At 33.0% G+C, this 17,795-nt stretch overlaps 1 protein-coding gene across 1 annotated transcript; it reads right to left on the bottom strand.

Moving 5' to 3' along the window:
* Window positions 1-224: 224 nt before the first annotated feature.
* Window positions 225-17,360, bottom strand: LOC126780605 (multidrug resistance protein homolog 49-like). Its single transcript, XM_050505214.1, has 26 exons — window positions 17,219-17,360; window positions 16,007-16,055; window positions 15,337-15,533; window positions 14,780-14,924; window positions 13,333-13,433; window positions 12,836-13,007; window positions 12,372-12,496; window positions 11,457-11,652; window positions 11,152-11,376; window positions 10,550-10,736; window positions 10,276-10,418; window positions 9,970-10,178; window positions 9,484-9,578; window positions 9,230-9,406; window positions 7,519-7,634; window positions 6,868-7,008; window positions 6,610-6,792; window positions 6,111-6,314; window positions 4,977-5,106; window positions 4,683-4,878; window positions 4,423-4,585; window positions 4,144-4,338; window positions 2,782-2,991; window positions 1,144-1,290; window positions 728-836; window positions 225-510 (listed from the first exon to the last, which is right to left on the bottom strand). The coding sequence occupies exons 1-26, from the start codon at window positions 17,242-17,244 to the stop codon at window positions 422-424; spliced, it is 3,930 nt and encodes a 1,309-aa protein (XP_050361171.1). The 5' UTR covers window positions 17,245-17,360; the 3' UTR covers window positions 225-421.
* Window positions 17,361-17,795: the final 435 nt, after the last annotated feature.

The raw sequence follows: 17,795 nt of genomic DNA, 5'->3' as shown, positions 1-17,795 counted from the left end.
GTCTATAGTATGAAAGTCAATTTGACAGCGTCACTTCACGTCAATCTTTGGTGTTTAAAGGAATTAGTGTCAAGACAGTTTGATTTCATATAAATCTTCGAAAGTAGTACACAATTATATATATAATATTACGTGCTAAAAATTACAACCGTGTAATTGTAATTTTTTTTCTAGATCATTTTCAGAATATTGGTTTTATTAATACTTAAATAAGTTATAGACTTATAATTTTTCATTAATATTAAATTTATTAAAAAAAACTTATAATAGTAATACATTTCGTACAATAATTGAGTGAAAAGAAAAAAAAAACTTATGATAGGTCTACATATATCTTAGGTTTACCTTTAGTATCTTTTATTATTTTATGACATTTGAGAATTCTTATTTGTAATTTGACCATATTATGAATACGAATTTCTTAAGCCACGTTTTGTCCTTTACACATTTGCCAATAATAGCTCTTCAAGTTGATTAATTCTTTGTGTGTTCCTCGCTCGACGATTTTTCCTTAAAAGAAAATATTAAGTTAAATATAACTTTGACAGAAAAAAATGTCAGTATCAAAGCTTACGTTTGATTACGTAGTCGTGATGTTAAGATAAATTCTTAATGGTCAAAATATATTTTCACTTCACAATTAGTACAATTTTTGTTTAAGCCACCAAATGTCACGCTTCAACACATAACAAAATTAAAATAATCATTAGGTATGGAAAATCTATACCTTTATCTAAAACGCAGATTAAATCCGCATCTTTGATGGTGGAAAGACGATGAGCTATGGTTATACATGTTCTTCCTTTAGCTGCTTTCTCCAGAGCTTCGGCAACAGCCTGAAAATATTTTATTTATATAAAAAATACGCTGAAGTGTATTATAGAATATTGGAAAATAGATATGGAAATTCTCAATTCAAATCTAGGACTTTACATTTACTGACTTCTATATATACTAGACTACTATACCCTCTATGATCTCAGAGTAAAAACAACTTGGGTTAACGGTTCTCGTTGATGCTAAGCCGTTTTGTTTCATGCAAAAATATATCGGGATTTCAGTCTCGAACTTATTAATATTGTCGAAGTAGATCTGTGTTACGATTGGTGTCGTCAAGACATATAAAACTTAAATAAATCTTACCCTTTCGCTGTTGGCGTCCAACGCAGACGTCGCTTCATCGAGAAGAAGCAGGCGCGGAGATCTTATGAGCGCTCTTGCGATGCATACTCTTTGTTTTTGTCCTCCAGACAGTTGAGCGCCACTCGAACCTAAGTTTGTGTCGTAGCCCTAGGATAGTTATCAAATTTATTTAATTTTAACTGAATTTTCGAGATTGGATAGAAAAGGTTAAAAGGATACTGCTTGGCAACATTGTATCATTATTTAATTGTCTAAATTTAAATATTTTTATTTTATTGTCGTTTTCAGTATTTACACGTCATTCTAAGTGGGATATTTAAACATTTAGATAGCAAATTAATTTCAAATAATAATATGAATTACATAAATGTTATATATTATCATATGTACGTTTCACATTTAAAAAGACAGACGAAACGGACTAATGATAGTTGATTTGTTTATTGACAAAGGATTCATCACACGGGCTTTTTTCATTTATTTAAAATAATAAAAGTTAACATTTATTTATCTATAAAACTCTTAGAGGTCTTACTAATGTTGTTATATATAAAAAATACAACAACAATTGTATGTATATTGCGCGTTCATGCATCACTCATTAATTTTAATTTCATAGAAATATCTAACATAAGCAAAAATTGTACTACAAAGGGAAATTTATCTCTTATGAGATTTCTTCCAGCCACTCTAGATTGTGAGAAATTTGAGTACGTACCTAAACTATACTGATTTACAGGCAAAATAATAAATGATTATGTACCATGTCATCATTTACATTTTAAACATAATAAAAAAAAACCAAAATAAATTAAATACTAACGGTTAATAATACACAAATGTCTAAATAAATATCGTTCATCCGATTCTCGTAACAGCCTGTGAATGTCCCACTGCTAAACTAAGGCCTCCTCTCCCTTTTTCAGGAGAAGGTTTGGAGCTTATTCCACCACGCTGCTTCAATACGGGTTGGTGGAATACACATGTGGCGGCATTTCGGTGAAATTAGACACATATAGGTTTCTTCATGCTGTATTCCTTCACCGTAAAACACGAGAATGAATTATAATCACAAATTAAGCATATGAAAATTCAGTGGTGCTTGCCCGGGTTTGAACCTACGATCATCGGTTAAGATTCATGCGCTCATACCACTGGGCCATTCTCATCCGATTGAGTTAAAATTATTGTAGACGCTTGTGGGAAAGCTTCTGGTATAAGAATTAATATCAAATCTAATAGCTGGCACCCCAGTTGTATTGAATATAATATTGTAATGAAAAAAATCGCACGTCATTATTATCTAGTGTGTTAGCCTCATTACTTTTTCAAAAAAACGTGCAAAAATATAAAGGTGCTACTTTTTATGTTATAGGTAGGCGGACAAGCAAAAGGGCCACCTGATGGTAAGAGGTCACCATCTCCCATATACTTTTTCGAGATAAGAAATAATTACCATTCATGCGATGTACGCCAATGTGCCACCAATCTTGAGAACTGAGACGTTATGTCCCTTGTGCCTGTACACTGGCTCACTCACCCTTTAAACCGGAACGTAACAATACTACGTATTGCTGCTTAGCGGCAGAATACCTGATGATGGGCCTGCACAAAACCATGTAAATTGATATTACTTACCTTCGGCAACGAGACAATGAAGTTGTGGATATTGGCGGCTTTCGCAGCTGTGATGATCTCGTGCGTTGTGATCTTACGGTTGTTATCTCCGTACGCGATGTTCTCTGCGATAGTCCGGTCAAAAAGTACTGGTTCTTGCTGAACAACACCTAACTGGCGACGCAACCTTGCTAGAGTGAGCGACGCTCGCGTGTCACGTCCGTCTAATTCCTAGTTACGAAGAATGTATACATTAATGTGTTTTTAAAATAAATACCTCCAATAATTTAAAAATAAATCTCATAATTATAGAAACTCCTAATCCTCATGTGTGTACATGAGACGACAACTTCGATACTATCGGAAAGAGTTCAGGTGCAGGACCGATGTCCTTACTTAGTATTAAAGCTAGCTCCTTCCAAAATTTCACCAAAATCAGTTCAGAGGTTTAACCGTCAAAGCGTAACAGACAAACAGACTTCCGAATTTATAATAATGGTATAATTACATTAAGCAGACTGTCTAGTCAATTCCAACAAAAGCTTATAAGTATATAAATATGTATATATAATTAACATTACTACATTAATTAATAAAAACAAAATACAATAATACTTATAAGAAATCTATTCAAATAAAAACAAATTTTAAATTCTGTCTCATATTATACTGTAAGAAGGTAACTGCAATACGAAACAAAGATTAGCATTGGGGCGTAGTCTTTTTGATTCTTATTTCCCTTTCTCTCAATCTTCTTTCTCTTTCAAATTCTTTCATTCTTAAAATATAATCGTCTTTTTCACAGTTTAAGTATGCATGCCTCTGTTCATGACATCTATAGAGTAAAGGCATGTGCTTATAGCGACACACTTGGTAGTCCAAGAGATAGTGTGCGCAATAATCTCTATACTTTACTGGTATAAGCGCAGACACAAGATGGTCATTAGCTGCTATCATTTCGCGCTTTGCTCTGGCACATCGAAAACCAATATTTGCATCAAATGTGGGAAGATCATCACTTTTTAAATCTAAATGTCTTGTTTTCGAAGTTCCCATAATTTGCCCCATTATATTTATTTTGATGATATTATTGGTATAAAATTTTAATATATAATTAATTGTAAGGTAATTATACCTGACAATAAGCTGGGTAGTTGCGATACCACTGACAGGTGTCAAATACACTCTAATGTTGAAATGAAAAACATGACAGAACTTTTTTGCAAGGCTTGATATGTACCAACAATCAGGAAAATAAAACCTAATATTTTAAGAAAAACTTAATACATAAAACGTGTACCTATTTTCAAGTTTCAAGTTATGTTTATAAATTGCAAAAATGTGAAATTTCGCAAAAATATGATATTACAGAAGGGCACTTACAATATTGCCAGTTTCAGGATCGTAAAACCTTTGCATGAGTTGTAGGATGGTAGACTTGCCACATCCCGATGATCCAACTAGAGCAACTGTTTTACCAGCTTCGACTTTCAAGTCTACCCCCTTCAGTATTCTCTGGTGAGGTCTCGTTGGATAACTGAACTCGACTTCTTTGATGTTAAAGTTCCCTGTTGCAACCTAAATAACATATTTTTGATTTGGGTAATAGTATTCATATTCAAATAATAATAGTTTGGTTTCTGAGAGCAATCTATTTCTTACCCAGTCTTTTCTGTCCTTAAGTCCAGGTTCTGTTTTGACCTTAGGATCTCTATTAATAATCGATAAAATCCTTGCTCCACAAGCTTTGGCCGAGTTGAAACTGGGAGCGTAAACTAGTGATTGTCCTAACATATATGCACCATACATGAGGGCTTCGTTAACACTGGGAATAAAAATTAGTTGATAAATATTTGTCCATGAGGTGGATAAATTCCAAATTCATTTTATTTATTAAAGAATAATTGAGATCTTTGACTCACAGCATAACATATTTGTATTCGACCTCTTCATTAGCGACGAGCACTGCGCCGTACACGGTGGCACTGCAATAGGACATGAACGGAACATACACCCCTAAACCCAGTACGAGTCCTCTCAATCTCGTTTTTTTAGCAACGGCTGCGCACGAAAGTACAAGAGCTTCCTTAAACTTTTCAAGGAATACATTTTCCACACCTGTAATATTTGAAATAAATAAAATACAATGTAATAAGATGTTAATGTTACTGTAATAAAATGTTCTAAATAAATAATTTTTACTAAAAGTATCTTACCCAAACTTTGGACAGTTCTGATGCTAACCACAGCTTCGGTAGCTATTGACGTCGCCGATTCCATCGCGGCGCGTTCGTCTGATTGGGATTTTTGGGAAATTATACCTTCTAACCAAATACTTCCGACCATCTAAAATGAAAACTTAATTATTATTTTTAATATACAATACAAGTTTTAATAATATTTTGATTATTTTTTTAATTTAAAATTTAATTGTAATTAATCTTTAGGAAAAATTCTATTTGTAAATAGCCTTTCCCTTGGGTTCTTGAAAGCAAGTTCACCAATTACAATACGTTGTCTGCCTTATGTCTCTGTACCATAAGTAAATATTTAGAATCCATATTACTATTATAAAACCCTGAGATTTGTTTGAACCCGGTGACTATATTATTTACCAGTTTGATTTAAAACAAAAGATTGCGTCACACATAGCCTAATTTGAGAAAGATTTATTTTACGTCATGCTACGATTCTCGGGGGCGACGGGCCACGGCGTAGCTAGCTAGCTAACGGCGTAATATTTAATACGGGTGAAGCCGCACAGAGTAAACTACTTTATTGATAAAAATAATATTTTCATAATGATTTTTTCCCGGTTGATTTTCGCCACGGTGGACATTCTCAAGCGCATGCGCAATCGCACACTCTCTCTATTCCCCCACTCTAGAATATTCCGATGTGACGATCAATCTGATACAGTGGTGGTCGGATGGTGTAGGCACAAACCAAGGATTTTTCTTGCTTTTCGAGGCACGTTAATTTAAAAAGTGCCAACGTCCAAACTGATGCTGTAATATTTTTGTCCGAAAAAGGTAAGCTGTATAAAAATAAATAGAAAATTTTAATAAATTTACCAAGGTTTTGGACGGGAATTAGACCTGCAACCACGGAGCGGAAGGCAAAATCTCTGTTGACTACGCCATCGAACGAACCAAGATAGACAATATTAAATATAACCAATATGTATACCAACGAACCAGACTGCAGTTTATAGGTACCATTAAATATAAACTTACTTAGAGACAAACTGTTATCAATTCATTTATCTTTATACTATTTGAAGTTGCAATTGCTCTTGAGGTTACGTCAATTTCACTTATAAATAAGTAATAAAATATTTATATACTAACAAGAGGTAAGAAGGCAGTGCCGACGAGCGTTAGTTTCCAATTATAGCAAATAGCCATAATAAATCCAACAACAACCGAGCTTGTTCCCTGTAAAATCAGTCCAATTCTCAAGCCAGTTGCCCCCTGGACCTCGGCTGCGTCACCACTTAATCTCGCGCATAACGCACCCACTGTATTAGAATCCTTATCGAAGAAACCGATTTCCTTAAAGCAAATAAACAAGTTGGCATGTGATGAATGTTTTTCAAATAGAATATACTTTTATAAAAAAATAAATATGTTATGACATAGTTTTATTAATAAAATAAAATAATTTTTTTATTATATTATTATTATATAGTAACGAAGTATTTTGTACGCGCGTCATGCATATACAAGGGAGTAGAGAGCGGCAGCGGAGAGGGGGCCATATTCGTAGATTTTATCCCCAAGGCGCGTCCATAAATCTTAGACATCAAAAATATATATTATATGTTATAATATTAAATTATAAAAATACTTGTCTGAGTAATGCAGAGAAATACTGTTGTCTAAGTCGAGTAGTCATCTTGAGTCCAGCGTTGGTGAAGGTTGTACTTTGGAGACACATTGATAGACCAGCGACCGCTGCTACCACAAGAAACATGCCCGAATAGAAGTCGGCATAGTATATAATATCATTACGGTCAGGCAAAACAAATATCTAAAAATATAAACAAATAAATAAATAAATGTCTTCAAATAGATATTATTAAATATATCATTTTTCATAACATACCCCTGAAGTATATCCGAATAGTAAAGCAAAAACTGGGAAACATGAGCCTTGAACAAATGCAGCAATGGAACCAATTACTATATACGGCCATTCTGGTGCGTTTAATTTTAAGAGTTGCCAGTCGCTTACTGGTTTTACTTCCTAGTAGACACAAAAGTAAGTTTATAATATACACAAAAAAATTACAACCATTAAAAGTTATAAGGAGAAAGTTTAATTCGTTGTCTTAAAATGTCTCAGACTTTCTTCGGACACATGTGAAGCATTTCTAGTACGAGATGATTTATAAATACAAATTAAATACTTGACAACTCAGTGGCGCTTGCCCGTTGTCTCAGCTCTGTGTAAGTACATAGGCTTATTTTATTATATATCTTAAGCCTTACCCTATTGTATCTCGTTGAAGTGATTCGCATTTCATTCGGTGTAAAGTTAGGTTGTATGTTGTTGTAAGGATTTTCATGTTTCATAACAATAACATTTAAATAAATTTATGTCACAAAGTTAGTAATATTGCGTTATTTAAATGGCTTAAATAATAGTATACTAATATAACTATTCTACTGTTTATGTGTTACATTTGTAAAACTATCGTGACTAGTTTTTTTAAAGACTAATTTTTGTTTATACATATTTTAAAATGAGACGTACTTCATCGTCTTCCTTTTCTTCTCCAGAATCATATTCAGCGTTATAGACAAAGCTTTGCAGGCCGGCAGACATAACGGACGTTATAGATCCACGGGGTGTCATCCAGTCGTGGGATTCTTAACAAAAATAGACAATTAAGAATGAACATTAATAATAATTAAATTATTTACTGTACGTCAATTTTATAAAATATTTTTGATATAATAGACTGTACTTTTTTGCAAGAGTATTCCAGTTTTTCGTTCGTTTACCTTTACGTTACCTGGAAAGTCTCCCAAGGGTTTCGAAAATTGGTGATTGATTTTTATTGATCTTACGATGAAAATAGTTATGTAATAAATAAAATAATTTCTACAATATACGTATTGATTTTTTTATAAAAAAGTTTTATATTAAGTGACTGTACTGTAGGAGCTTTTTAAATTTTGGGTGATTAATGTTCTATACATAATACAATCTATAATATTAGGTCCTTTCATATGAAATTAGCGTTTTGTCGTACTGACCACTTTGATCTGAAATATCTCCTCTTTGGTTAAGAATTCCAAATTCAAATTTATAAATTTATTTAGCTGGTACATTTGAGTTTTGAAAACAGTCATTCATTTGTTTTTTCCTCATTATTTTTTTCTTTGGCGTCGCTTATTACCGCACAATGGAAAACATGAAATATCGGTATATTTACGAGTACGAGTTCTACCGTGGCTCCAGTGCTGCAGAAACAGCACGAAGGAATAATGATGTGTACGGCGCTGGTGTCGCAAAAGAAAGCACGGTACGTTTTTTGTTTCAAGGTTTTTGTTCTGGAATTTTCGACCTCCAGAACCAGCCCCGTGGATGGCCGGAGACCAAAGTGGAAAATGAAGTATTAAAGGCTATTGTGGAAGCGGATCCATCACAAATCTCTTCAGAGATAGCTGCAGGCAGTGGGGTAAGTAATAAAACTATTAATCCACTTGAAGCAAATCGGGAAAGTAAAAAAACTTGAACGATGGGTACCTCATGAATTGAGTGAATCGAAGTTGCAAACACGCGTCGACTGCTGTGTTACTTTACTCAACCGACGCATCGTCGCAATATGGCTGAACCCTGGAGACCCAGCCAAATCCTGCCCTAAACGAAAATTGACTCAGAAAAAGTTACTTGTGAGTGTTTGGTGGACTAGCACCGGTGTCGTTCACTACAGCTTTCTAAAATCTGGCCAAACGATTACGGCAGATATCTATTTGCAGCAGCTGCAAACCATAAAGGAAGAATTAGCTGCTAAACAACCGAGATTGGTCAATCGCTGTAGGCCACTGCTGCTTCACGACAACGCAAGACCGCACACTGCACAACAAACAACCACTAAGTTAAATGAGCTACAATTGGAATGTCTGCGACATCCACCGTACTCCCCCGACCTTGCTCCAACAGATTACCATTTTTTCCGGAATTTGGACAACTTCTTACAAGGAAAAAAATTCAACTCCGATGCGGCAGTCCAAACCGCTTTCAAAGAATTTATTGATTTTCAACCCCCATGGTTTTTTTAGTAAAAGGATCAATGAACTACCTATGAGATGGTAAAAGTGCATAGATAACAACGGTGCATACTTTGATTAATTAAACTTATTTTACAAAAAAAAAAGACTTTATATTCCTCCCGTGCAAAACGCCAATTTCATATGTAAGGACCTAATGTATTAGAATTATAATAGAAGTAAAATACCTCTTTTTGTAGAATGATGTCTAACCAATCTTCTTGTTGATCGTCGTTTAACTTCTGTCCTGGATACAACAGCTAAATCTCCAACGTCAACATCTCCATTCTCTTCTTCAGGCAAAGTTTCTATCACATCAGGTTCCTTATTCTCATTTCCAGTTGTTACAAGTTTATAATAAAATCCTAAACACGCACAATATTGTTGTTTAGAAAAATATCATGAAAATAATGTGTAATAACAATTGATCAATGATATTTACCTTTAGCTTTCATGAGCTCTTCATGAGTTCCTTGTTCGACGATCACTCCTTGGTCCATACAAATAATACGATCAGCATTTACTATAGTTGATAATCTAAAAAATGTGATAATATTATTTAAATAAATAATCATAAACTTCTTGAACAAAGATTAAAGGAAACTGGAGACCTTTATCTTAATAAATATTTAGATTTGTAAACTAGACATTTATTTATTTTTGTTGTTTCTAAAAGGTCAAATAAAACATCTGATGGTAAGTGGCTACTACTGCCAATCTCTAGTCTTTTTAAGATGAAGGCGGAGAATGAGCGTTTGATGAGGGTGGAACCGGGAAGAAGCTTGTCTTAAGTAAGTATTGTCCAATACTGTAATGATTTTATTGACTGTATCGCATTTTTAAATAAGATTATTACTTTAGAGTCGCTAGGGTTTTAATGAAAGTGAATTCATTCAGGATTAAGAAAACATATTACGAAATTAAATACCTATGCGAAACCATGAGCGTGGTTCTTCCTTCACTAGCCCTATCCAATGCAGCTTGCACTTGGCGCTCAGACTGATTATCAAGTGCAGATGTCGCCTCATCCAGTAGAAGCACTGCTGGCTCTCGTAATAGAGAGCGAGCGATCGCAATGCGTTGCTTTTGGCCACCAGAGAGTGACGCTCCTCTCTCTCCAATAACAGTATCGTAACCCTTTCAATTAAATAAAAAAAAAACATATTTTATTATACTAAAAATTCCCTTATTTTATTTTTGTTTAAATTATATTATTTGTCTCTATAACACTCACATTAGGAAGATGAGTAATAAAATCATGTGCATATGCTATGTCAGCCACTCTTTGAACATCCTCTCGAGTAGCCTCCGGACTGCCTATAGCTATATTGTCATGAATCGTTCCTCGGAATAGCACCGGTTCTTGACCCACCACACCTAAATAACTCACAAATAATATATATTCACGCTTAATTAAAGGTATTACTTTTTATACATAATTCAAAAGCTTTTATACATTAGTGTGAAAATTAAGAAAATTAATTTTAAAAATAAGCTCAATTATTTACCCAAAGATGATCGAAGCCAGCACAGGTTTAAATTTTTGACGTTTTTCCCATCAAGTTTCACTACACCAAGAAGTGGATCATATAATCTTTGCAAAAGTTGAAGTATTGTAGATTTTCCACAACCTGAAGAGCCTACAAGTGCAACGCATTCACCAGCTTTAATGTGCAAGGAGATCCCTTGCAGAACCTACAAGAACAGTTCACATAACGGAAAATAAATTATTTAAATATTGTGCAATATCATATCGATTTTTATATAGACATGACACTAAATTAAAGAATAAACCTTATGATTAGAGCATAGTGTCATAATAGTACTGTAAACATTTTTGTTATGATAAGTACCCATTTTTGAAATGTTCATATATATATGTCTTTTTTAAATATTTAATTTTAAAGAAAATTTTTTTATAAAAGAAAATAGCAACAACATAGTGCACAGAGCACTACCTAACTACCTACTAATTTCATATACCTCTTATATTGCTCAATTTGATATAATCTTAAAAATACCATATATTTATGTACATGAAGTATCTTATCATATGTATGTTTTTTTCCCAAATTTAACCTAGAATAAAAAACATTCAAATATATTTTACTTTAACATTAGGTCTCGACGGATAACTGAAGTGCACATCTTCAAGTGTGATCTCTCCCAAGACTCGCCTGGGCGATACCCCTCCCTTGTCAAGAGCATCTATTTGAGGTGTTCTGTCGAGCAGGTTAAATATACTAGCAGCTGCTCCGCGAGCAGCAGCAAACATCTCCGCATGAGGAACACAGAAAGTAATTGACTGCGTAGCCATGTAGACGCAGAAGAGAATCTATAAAATATTGAAAATTTGTAACGAAAAACTCACATATAGTACCAAACGTGTAATTGAACTTGTTCAAATATACTAACGCTGAATACCACACCGACGAGATATTTTCGCTCGTCAGTCGGTTTGTCGGCGTCAATGAGAACAAGCCTCGCGCCATACGTCAAACCGATAGCGTTAAGGGAGTATGTGAGTACCCAATTAAAACCTGTGCCTAATCCAGTGTATAGTCCACGTTTCCGGCCATATAATTCCGCGGGATCTAATAGGCGGCGATATCTGGAAGTTACAAAAGCACTATTAAATTATATTTCAATAAGTAATAGTATTTAATAAAGATATTAATTATCTAATTGTAAGAATACAATAAATAATAATTTGTGTTTGCACAGTGGTCGGATTTCGACCATATATTAATATTGAAAGTTGGATTAGAACATATATGAATTTGCACGCTCCGCACACATTTTTCCTACCTTTTTTCCAATATTGTGAATTGGTAACATTAATGCTCGTCAATAGATACCAAATAAGAAAAAAAAGAAAGTCAGTTAACAAACAGAACAACTGTATTGCCTACAATTATTTATATGTAGATATAAATGAAATGTATAACTTATTAATATAATAGAACGTTACTCGAGTTACATAAAAATGTTAAACATAGTTACAAAGTTAAAAAAAATCCAGGCGTTTTGGCAGTTGATGTACCCACCAGGTCATATTAACAGAAGATCGCGTTTTTTCTAATTTGCGTTAATAATTGAGCTTGCCCCTTCGATGAAGGATCGTGAGAAAACCTACATATATGGAGAAATTCTTACACGTATGGTTTCAAACTCCTCGCTTTAAAAAGTTCAGAGGCTTTCGCTTAACCGTGGGACATTCACGAGCGGTCACTTATTTACAAAACTATTAGAAAAATTGAGTAGGTATTCTAAGAAAGTAACTTTAATTATTTTTTATTTGATAAATTTATAGACATTTATTAATTTAACCTATCAACTTCCTTATTTTCTCCCCCAAACGCGGCTACGGTTTTTATTGATTTAAGAACTTCTTCCGCTTGCTTTCCAGCTTGGCTGTAAGATTCCATTTCTCGAATTGAAGATTTAGTTTGATACTGAAAACAGTAAACGTGCAATTATACAATAATTAAAAAAAACAATATATTTACACATATAACAAATAAATAAAGTGACCTCAGCACCAAAAAAACTGTGTTAATTAATAATAAATATTTATAACGTTGAAGTTGATAATCTAAATTTATTAATTCATAAATACATGCATTTAGTTTTAACGATGTTTTCTTGGAACATCAATAACAATAAATCAAATACATAACGAAATGAGGCGAACGATGAAGTGGGCTACCCGGATTTAATATTAATATAGATTTTATTCATTACGCAAATTGTTTTATGATAATGTCGTTTAATATCACTTCATAAATGCTTACGTTAGATAAAACGACCGACGCTGCTATTGAGAATGGTACAACACTAACGCACGCGAGAGTTAATTCCCAGCCCATTGGAAAACTCTGACAGAGACAGATTATAGCCGTTCCGATCAGGTTTGAAACCACGCCGAGTTTCTCCCCCATTCCTTCTTTGAGCTTCATCATATTCCTGTAAAGAAATACGGAGGTTTTTAATTGAACTCGTCATAATTTCAGTAAAGATTGATTGGTAAAAGTTAGTTCCCAGTTAGTTTTCCCGTTAGCAGAGAATATTCATGGTTGGTTGGTGGCTTATACTGAAATACGAAATATGTACTCATAATTGTAGCTCTTTTTGTAATAAGTATTGCAATTTATTATATACAAATTTGATGATGCACACCAGTATTTTTTGTTGAAAAGTTGAAATATAGTGCGAATCATGTTTTTTTTAAACATAACGGTTCATTATTGATTTAATATTTGTATACTGTATATGAAAAAGGTTTACTTACTCAGACATTTTAGACGCCAAATTAAATTCATTGTCTGTGTCAAACCACGCCATGTCTTGGCGCAAAACAGATTTTAGAAATAGTAGCCGTATTCTTGTGATCTAAAGAAAGAAAGAAAATGAAGCTTTTTAAGAACACTTTTTTTTTTTTATCAATTTATGAAAAAATTATATCATGGATTTAAGCTTAAAAAAATAAAGTAAAAGCCTGCCCTAATGCTGGCCTAAAGCCTCCTCTACTTTTAAGGAAAAGATTTGTACACATGTGGTAGATTTTCATCCGACACATGTAGGCTCCCGCACTTTGTTTTCCATCACCGCCGGGGATGAGATACGTGATATTAAATGTGAGCCAAAGAATCTTAAGTTTAAAAAAAAGTCAAAGTTTTGAAAGAAAAACTATAAAAAATAACTTTTAAGCCTTGCAAACAGTAACAGAACAGTCTGATAGGTCTCCTCTCCCTATTGAGAAGGTTTTGAGCTTATTCCACCACGCTGCTCTAATGCGGGTTGGTAGAATACACATGTGGCAGAATTTCAATGAAATTAGACACATGCAGGTTTCCTCACGATGTTTTACTTCACCGTCAAGCACGAGATAAATTATAAACATAAATTAAGCACATGAAAATTCAGTGGTGCTTGCCCGGGTTTAAACCCACGATCAGCGGTTAAGATTTACGCGTTCTAACCACTAGGTCATCTCGGATTCAGACCTTGCAAAACCTGCAAGACCTTAAAAATTAAAAGCTATCAGGTTGATAAAGTTTATGTAATTTTATTCAAAACAGAATTAAATAAAATAAAAAAATATTGATTTGTCATACTTAAAATTAAAGTTTCAACTATTTTTCAAATATAATAGAACTTTAAGAGATTAAAAAACGAATTTTAGCGGTTCAGAGAGGGAATAGTGCCAGCCTCCTGGATACAATGCCACAGGACAATCTTCTGGATGACGTGTTTTTTCTATAATTTGTATTTGTATGTCTTTATAATTCGTTATTATTTTAGTTTAATTTTTTTATTTTCATTGTATATTCTTTAAATAATTACATAAAATTAAAGAGGCTTAATGCATTAAGCCTGTTTATTTTTAAAATACATATGACTTAACAGTTTTGTTATGTAATTGTATCTTTATATAAAAATAATATTGACTTATATAATATTAACAATTTGTTGAAATTGTAATCGTAAAACTTCAGAGACAATCTGAGACAAGGTCGTCAATCAAGACAATTAATTTTGTTTACAGTTGCGCAAAACTATCGTAGAGAATTGTGTTCAAACGTACGAGTAGGTATCAACAATAACAACATTCGAATGCCATCTAACTTTCGCGATTTACAACACACAATACATTACAAGCGCTATTTAAACACAAGCTTAATTTACAAAATCAACAAATATATTGATATTATATTAATTAAAGTACTACTATGTACCTGCCGTAAGGCGCTCCAGCTTATAAGAGATACAGAGAGCATGCACAATATTAGGGATATTGCAATACTAATGAACATTCCTATGGCCATCGCAGTTGCATCCTCTACGAGGGCTTTCATATTTTCTTCATTCGAAGCATTACATCTGAATAAAAAAATAAAAAATATTATAATAAATATATTATAGTTCCAGTTTACCTTAACATTTATAATTTATTTTAATTTACAAGAAAAATAAAATTCATATTCGCAATAATTATGTTGGTTGGTTAGCTTATCAGTTGATAATAATTTAAAGCAATATGTAGCCTTGAAATGACTGAAGTGAGTACAGATGGCATCAATTGCCTAGATTATTAGGAACGATCTGCTTCATCATTCATGTTTAATTGATTCTAATGAATATTATTAATAAATAGAATTTAGATCAAATATAATGTATTAATTGTTTCTATACTTATACATTTTTGAGGCTAACTGCACTTGTGTATTCTGTCATCATGTGCTATTTAATTTGGTCTTTTAATATAACAATTAGTTATTTTAAAACGACTTACAGCCTTCGCCCTCCTCCAAAAAAACTGGAAAGAGGCATGTAGCTCGATAGTTGATCCTGCTGAGCTGTTCGTTCTACAAAAGCTGTGCTTAATTCGCCAAACTGTACCAGGTTGTAGCAAACGCCGCCTCCGCTGAGTAGACCCGCAAATATACCGACGATTGTAGCTAGCACTTCCGAGCATGTTCCGTAGCGAAACTGCAATCCACTCAAATCTCAAGCAAAAGAAATATACATTTACATTACATACATATTTAATATTTATCATATATTACATATAACTAGTAAATTAACATATAAATTAATATATTTTTATATTGTCCTTAATAATAATACTCTCCCGACCAATTTCGGCCACGGCGACCGCTTCAACTCCCTGCATGGTGTCGTTCATGTGCTCGCATGTGGTTTATGTAGCCAATCTTCTAACTGATGATCCTCCCGCATAGCGGGCATGTGAGCACTCCATTGATATAATTGTAGTTGATTGCCGCGGGTGGTCGGGCTTGCAACTGGGCGCTTCTGGCGTCAAGCTCAGCGATGCGACTCACTTCAAATTCTTGGATCCTCGCTTTAATAGTGGATCTCCAATGTTCCCTGTTGGCAGCCTGCTACTCCCTATTGTTCTTAATATAATAAAGATAACAATAGCTATTTTTCAATTTACTTACAATTTGGAAATATGACAACTTTAAGTCTGGTTCGTCTTCTGGCGATTTTCTGTAAAAAATGTAGTAAAATTTATTTAATAGTGAAAGATATTTGAATGTAATCGGGTCGTTTATTTGAACGGTATAATCCAATCAAAATATTAACCGTTTATATTTAAAAATAAAATTATTAGTCTACCAGTAATACTTATTATTGTTATAAATTGTGCAATACTAACATAGGGTTAAGAAAATTGTAACTAAAAATATTATATGGACATACTATAAGTTTAAAACAAATAAATAATATACTATTTTTTTAGTTTGAATGAAAAATTAATTTTGACAACTGATATTCTATGTGTACACAACAATGATAAGTTATATACATACAAGAAACATATGTTATCTCCGAACTCATAAAAAAACCGTAGGAAAATATCCGAACAGACAATTATGGAAACTAATTACATTACAATTTATTTTTAATCCTTGACTTCGAATCACAACTAATATTTCAATTTTTTTTCCAACTAAGGGTAATACTAAAAGAAACAAATGTTCAAGAGGTTTGAATCGAACCTGCGACTTTTATACTCCTAGGTAGGCCGCATATAATTAATCTATTATATTATTAACCTTCTCCGCAAAAGGGAGAGGAGGCCTATTTTACTTAAAATGACACTATTATTGTACTCCGCGAACACGATACTACAAGTGTTATTTATTATCGCCGGAAAATATTATTAAGAACAAAAAGTGTACAATAATCATTTATTTTCATTATTGGGAAAATGGATTTCACAAAATACTGAATGCAATATTTAAGACTAAATCTCCAAAAAACAAACATGTATTTCGTTCATCCATCATGAAATTACAAGTTAAAGACACAAAGCTTTTTTTTTTTTTAATATATACGTATATTGTAATAAAATTTCACTATTACTTTATAAATATAACATGGAACACTTACATTAAATAAAAATTTTTATGTCAGCAGTAAAGAAAAATAGGTACACACTTATGTCGCAAAAGCTAGGACAGTGAAAATTATTAAACATATATATAACGATTTCTTTTCAATATGCATTGTCGCTTAAGATATTGTTATATTGTATTATTATTATTTTTAAACACTGTTTTAAAAATCGCGTAGCTTCTGTACTATTTTAACAAAATAACTACTATTGTTTTTATATTTAATCTAATTTTAATATGAAACACACTTACTGAGTTAATTTCTTTTTGTTCGTCATAGTTGTAGCGCTATATTTTCCGTGTACGTTACATCTGATAATATTCTTGCGTTTGTTGCCAGAGTAACAACTGAATTTTAATGAACTCGCGGAGATTCAGGCGGCTTGCGCGGCCGATACTCTATTATTAAACACGCGATTCTTCGAGACTCATGTAATATACCCTTGCTCGTACGTATCATTTCTATATACAAAGATAATATAATTGCTACTCACTCATACCTATCTGTTTACTAATATCTTATTAGACCTATACATTACAAAATATATCATGAAGTTATTACATTAGATCTTTACAAAAGTAATTTTGCCCGGCAACGCGGTTAAAAGTACTTTTAACATAATAAGTTAGCTTTATTTATAAAATCATAGATCTGACGGCACAGATGATGGGACGAAAGCCGTGTTGTACTTGTTAAACTTACCGAAATAAATCTGATCTAAACGTTTATAGTCAAAATTACCATTACCTGGAGGTATCTTACACAGAGGTCAAAAGAAATAGACCCAGGATTTTATTATGGAGAGGGCCTGGGAAACCCAATAATTAT

Source organism: Nymphalis io, chromosome Z, assembly GCF_905147045.1.
Source record: "Nymphalis io chromosome Z, ilAglIoxx1.1, whole genome shotgun sequence".
Lineage (NCBI taxonomy): Eukaryota > Metazoa > Arthropoda > Insecta > Lepidoptera > Nymphalidae > Nymphalis > Nymphalis io.
Note: the sequence above shows the minus strand (reverse complement) of the source record. Positions and strands in the feature narration are given on the sequence as shown.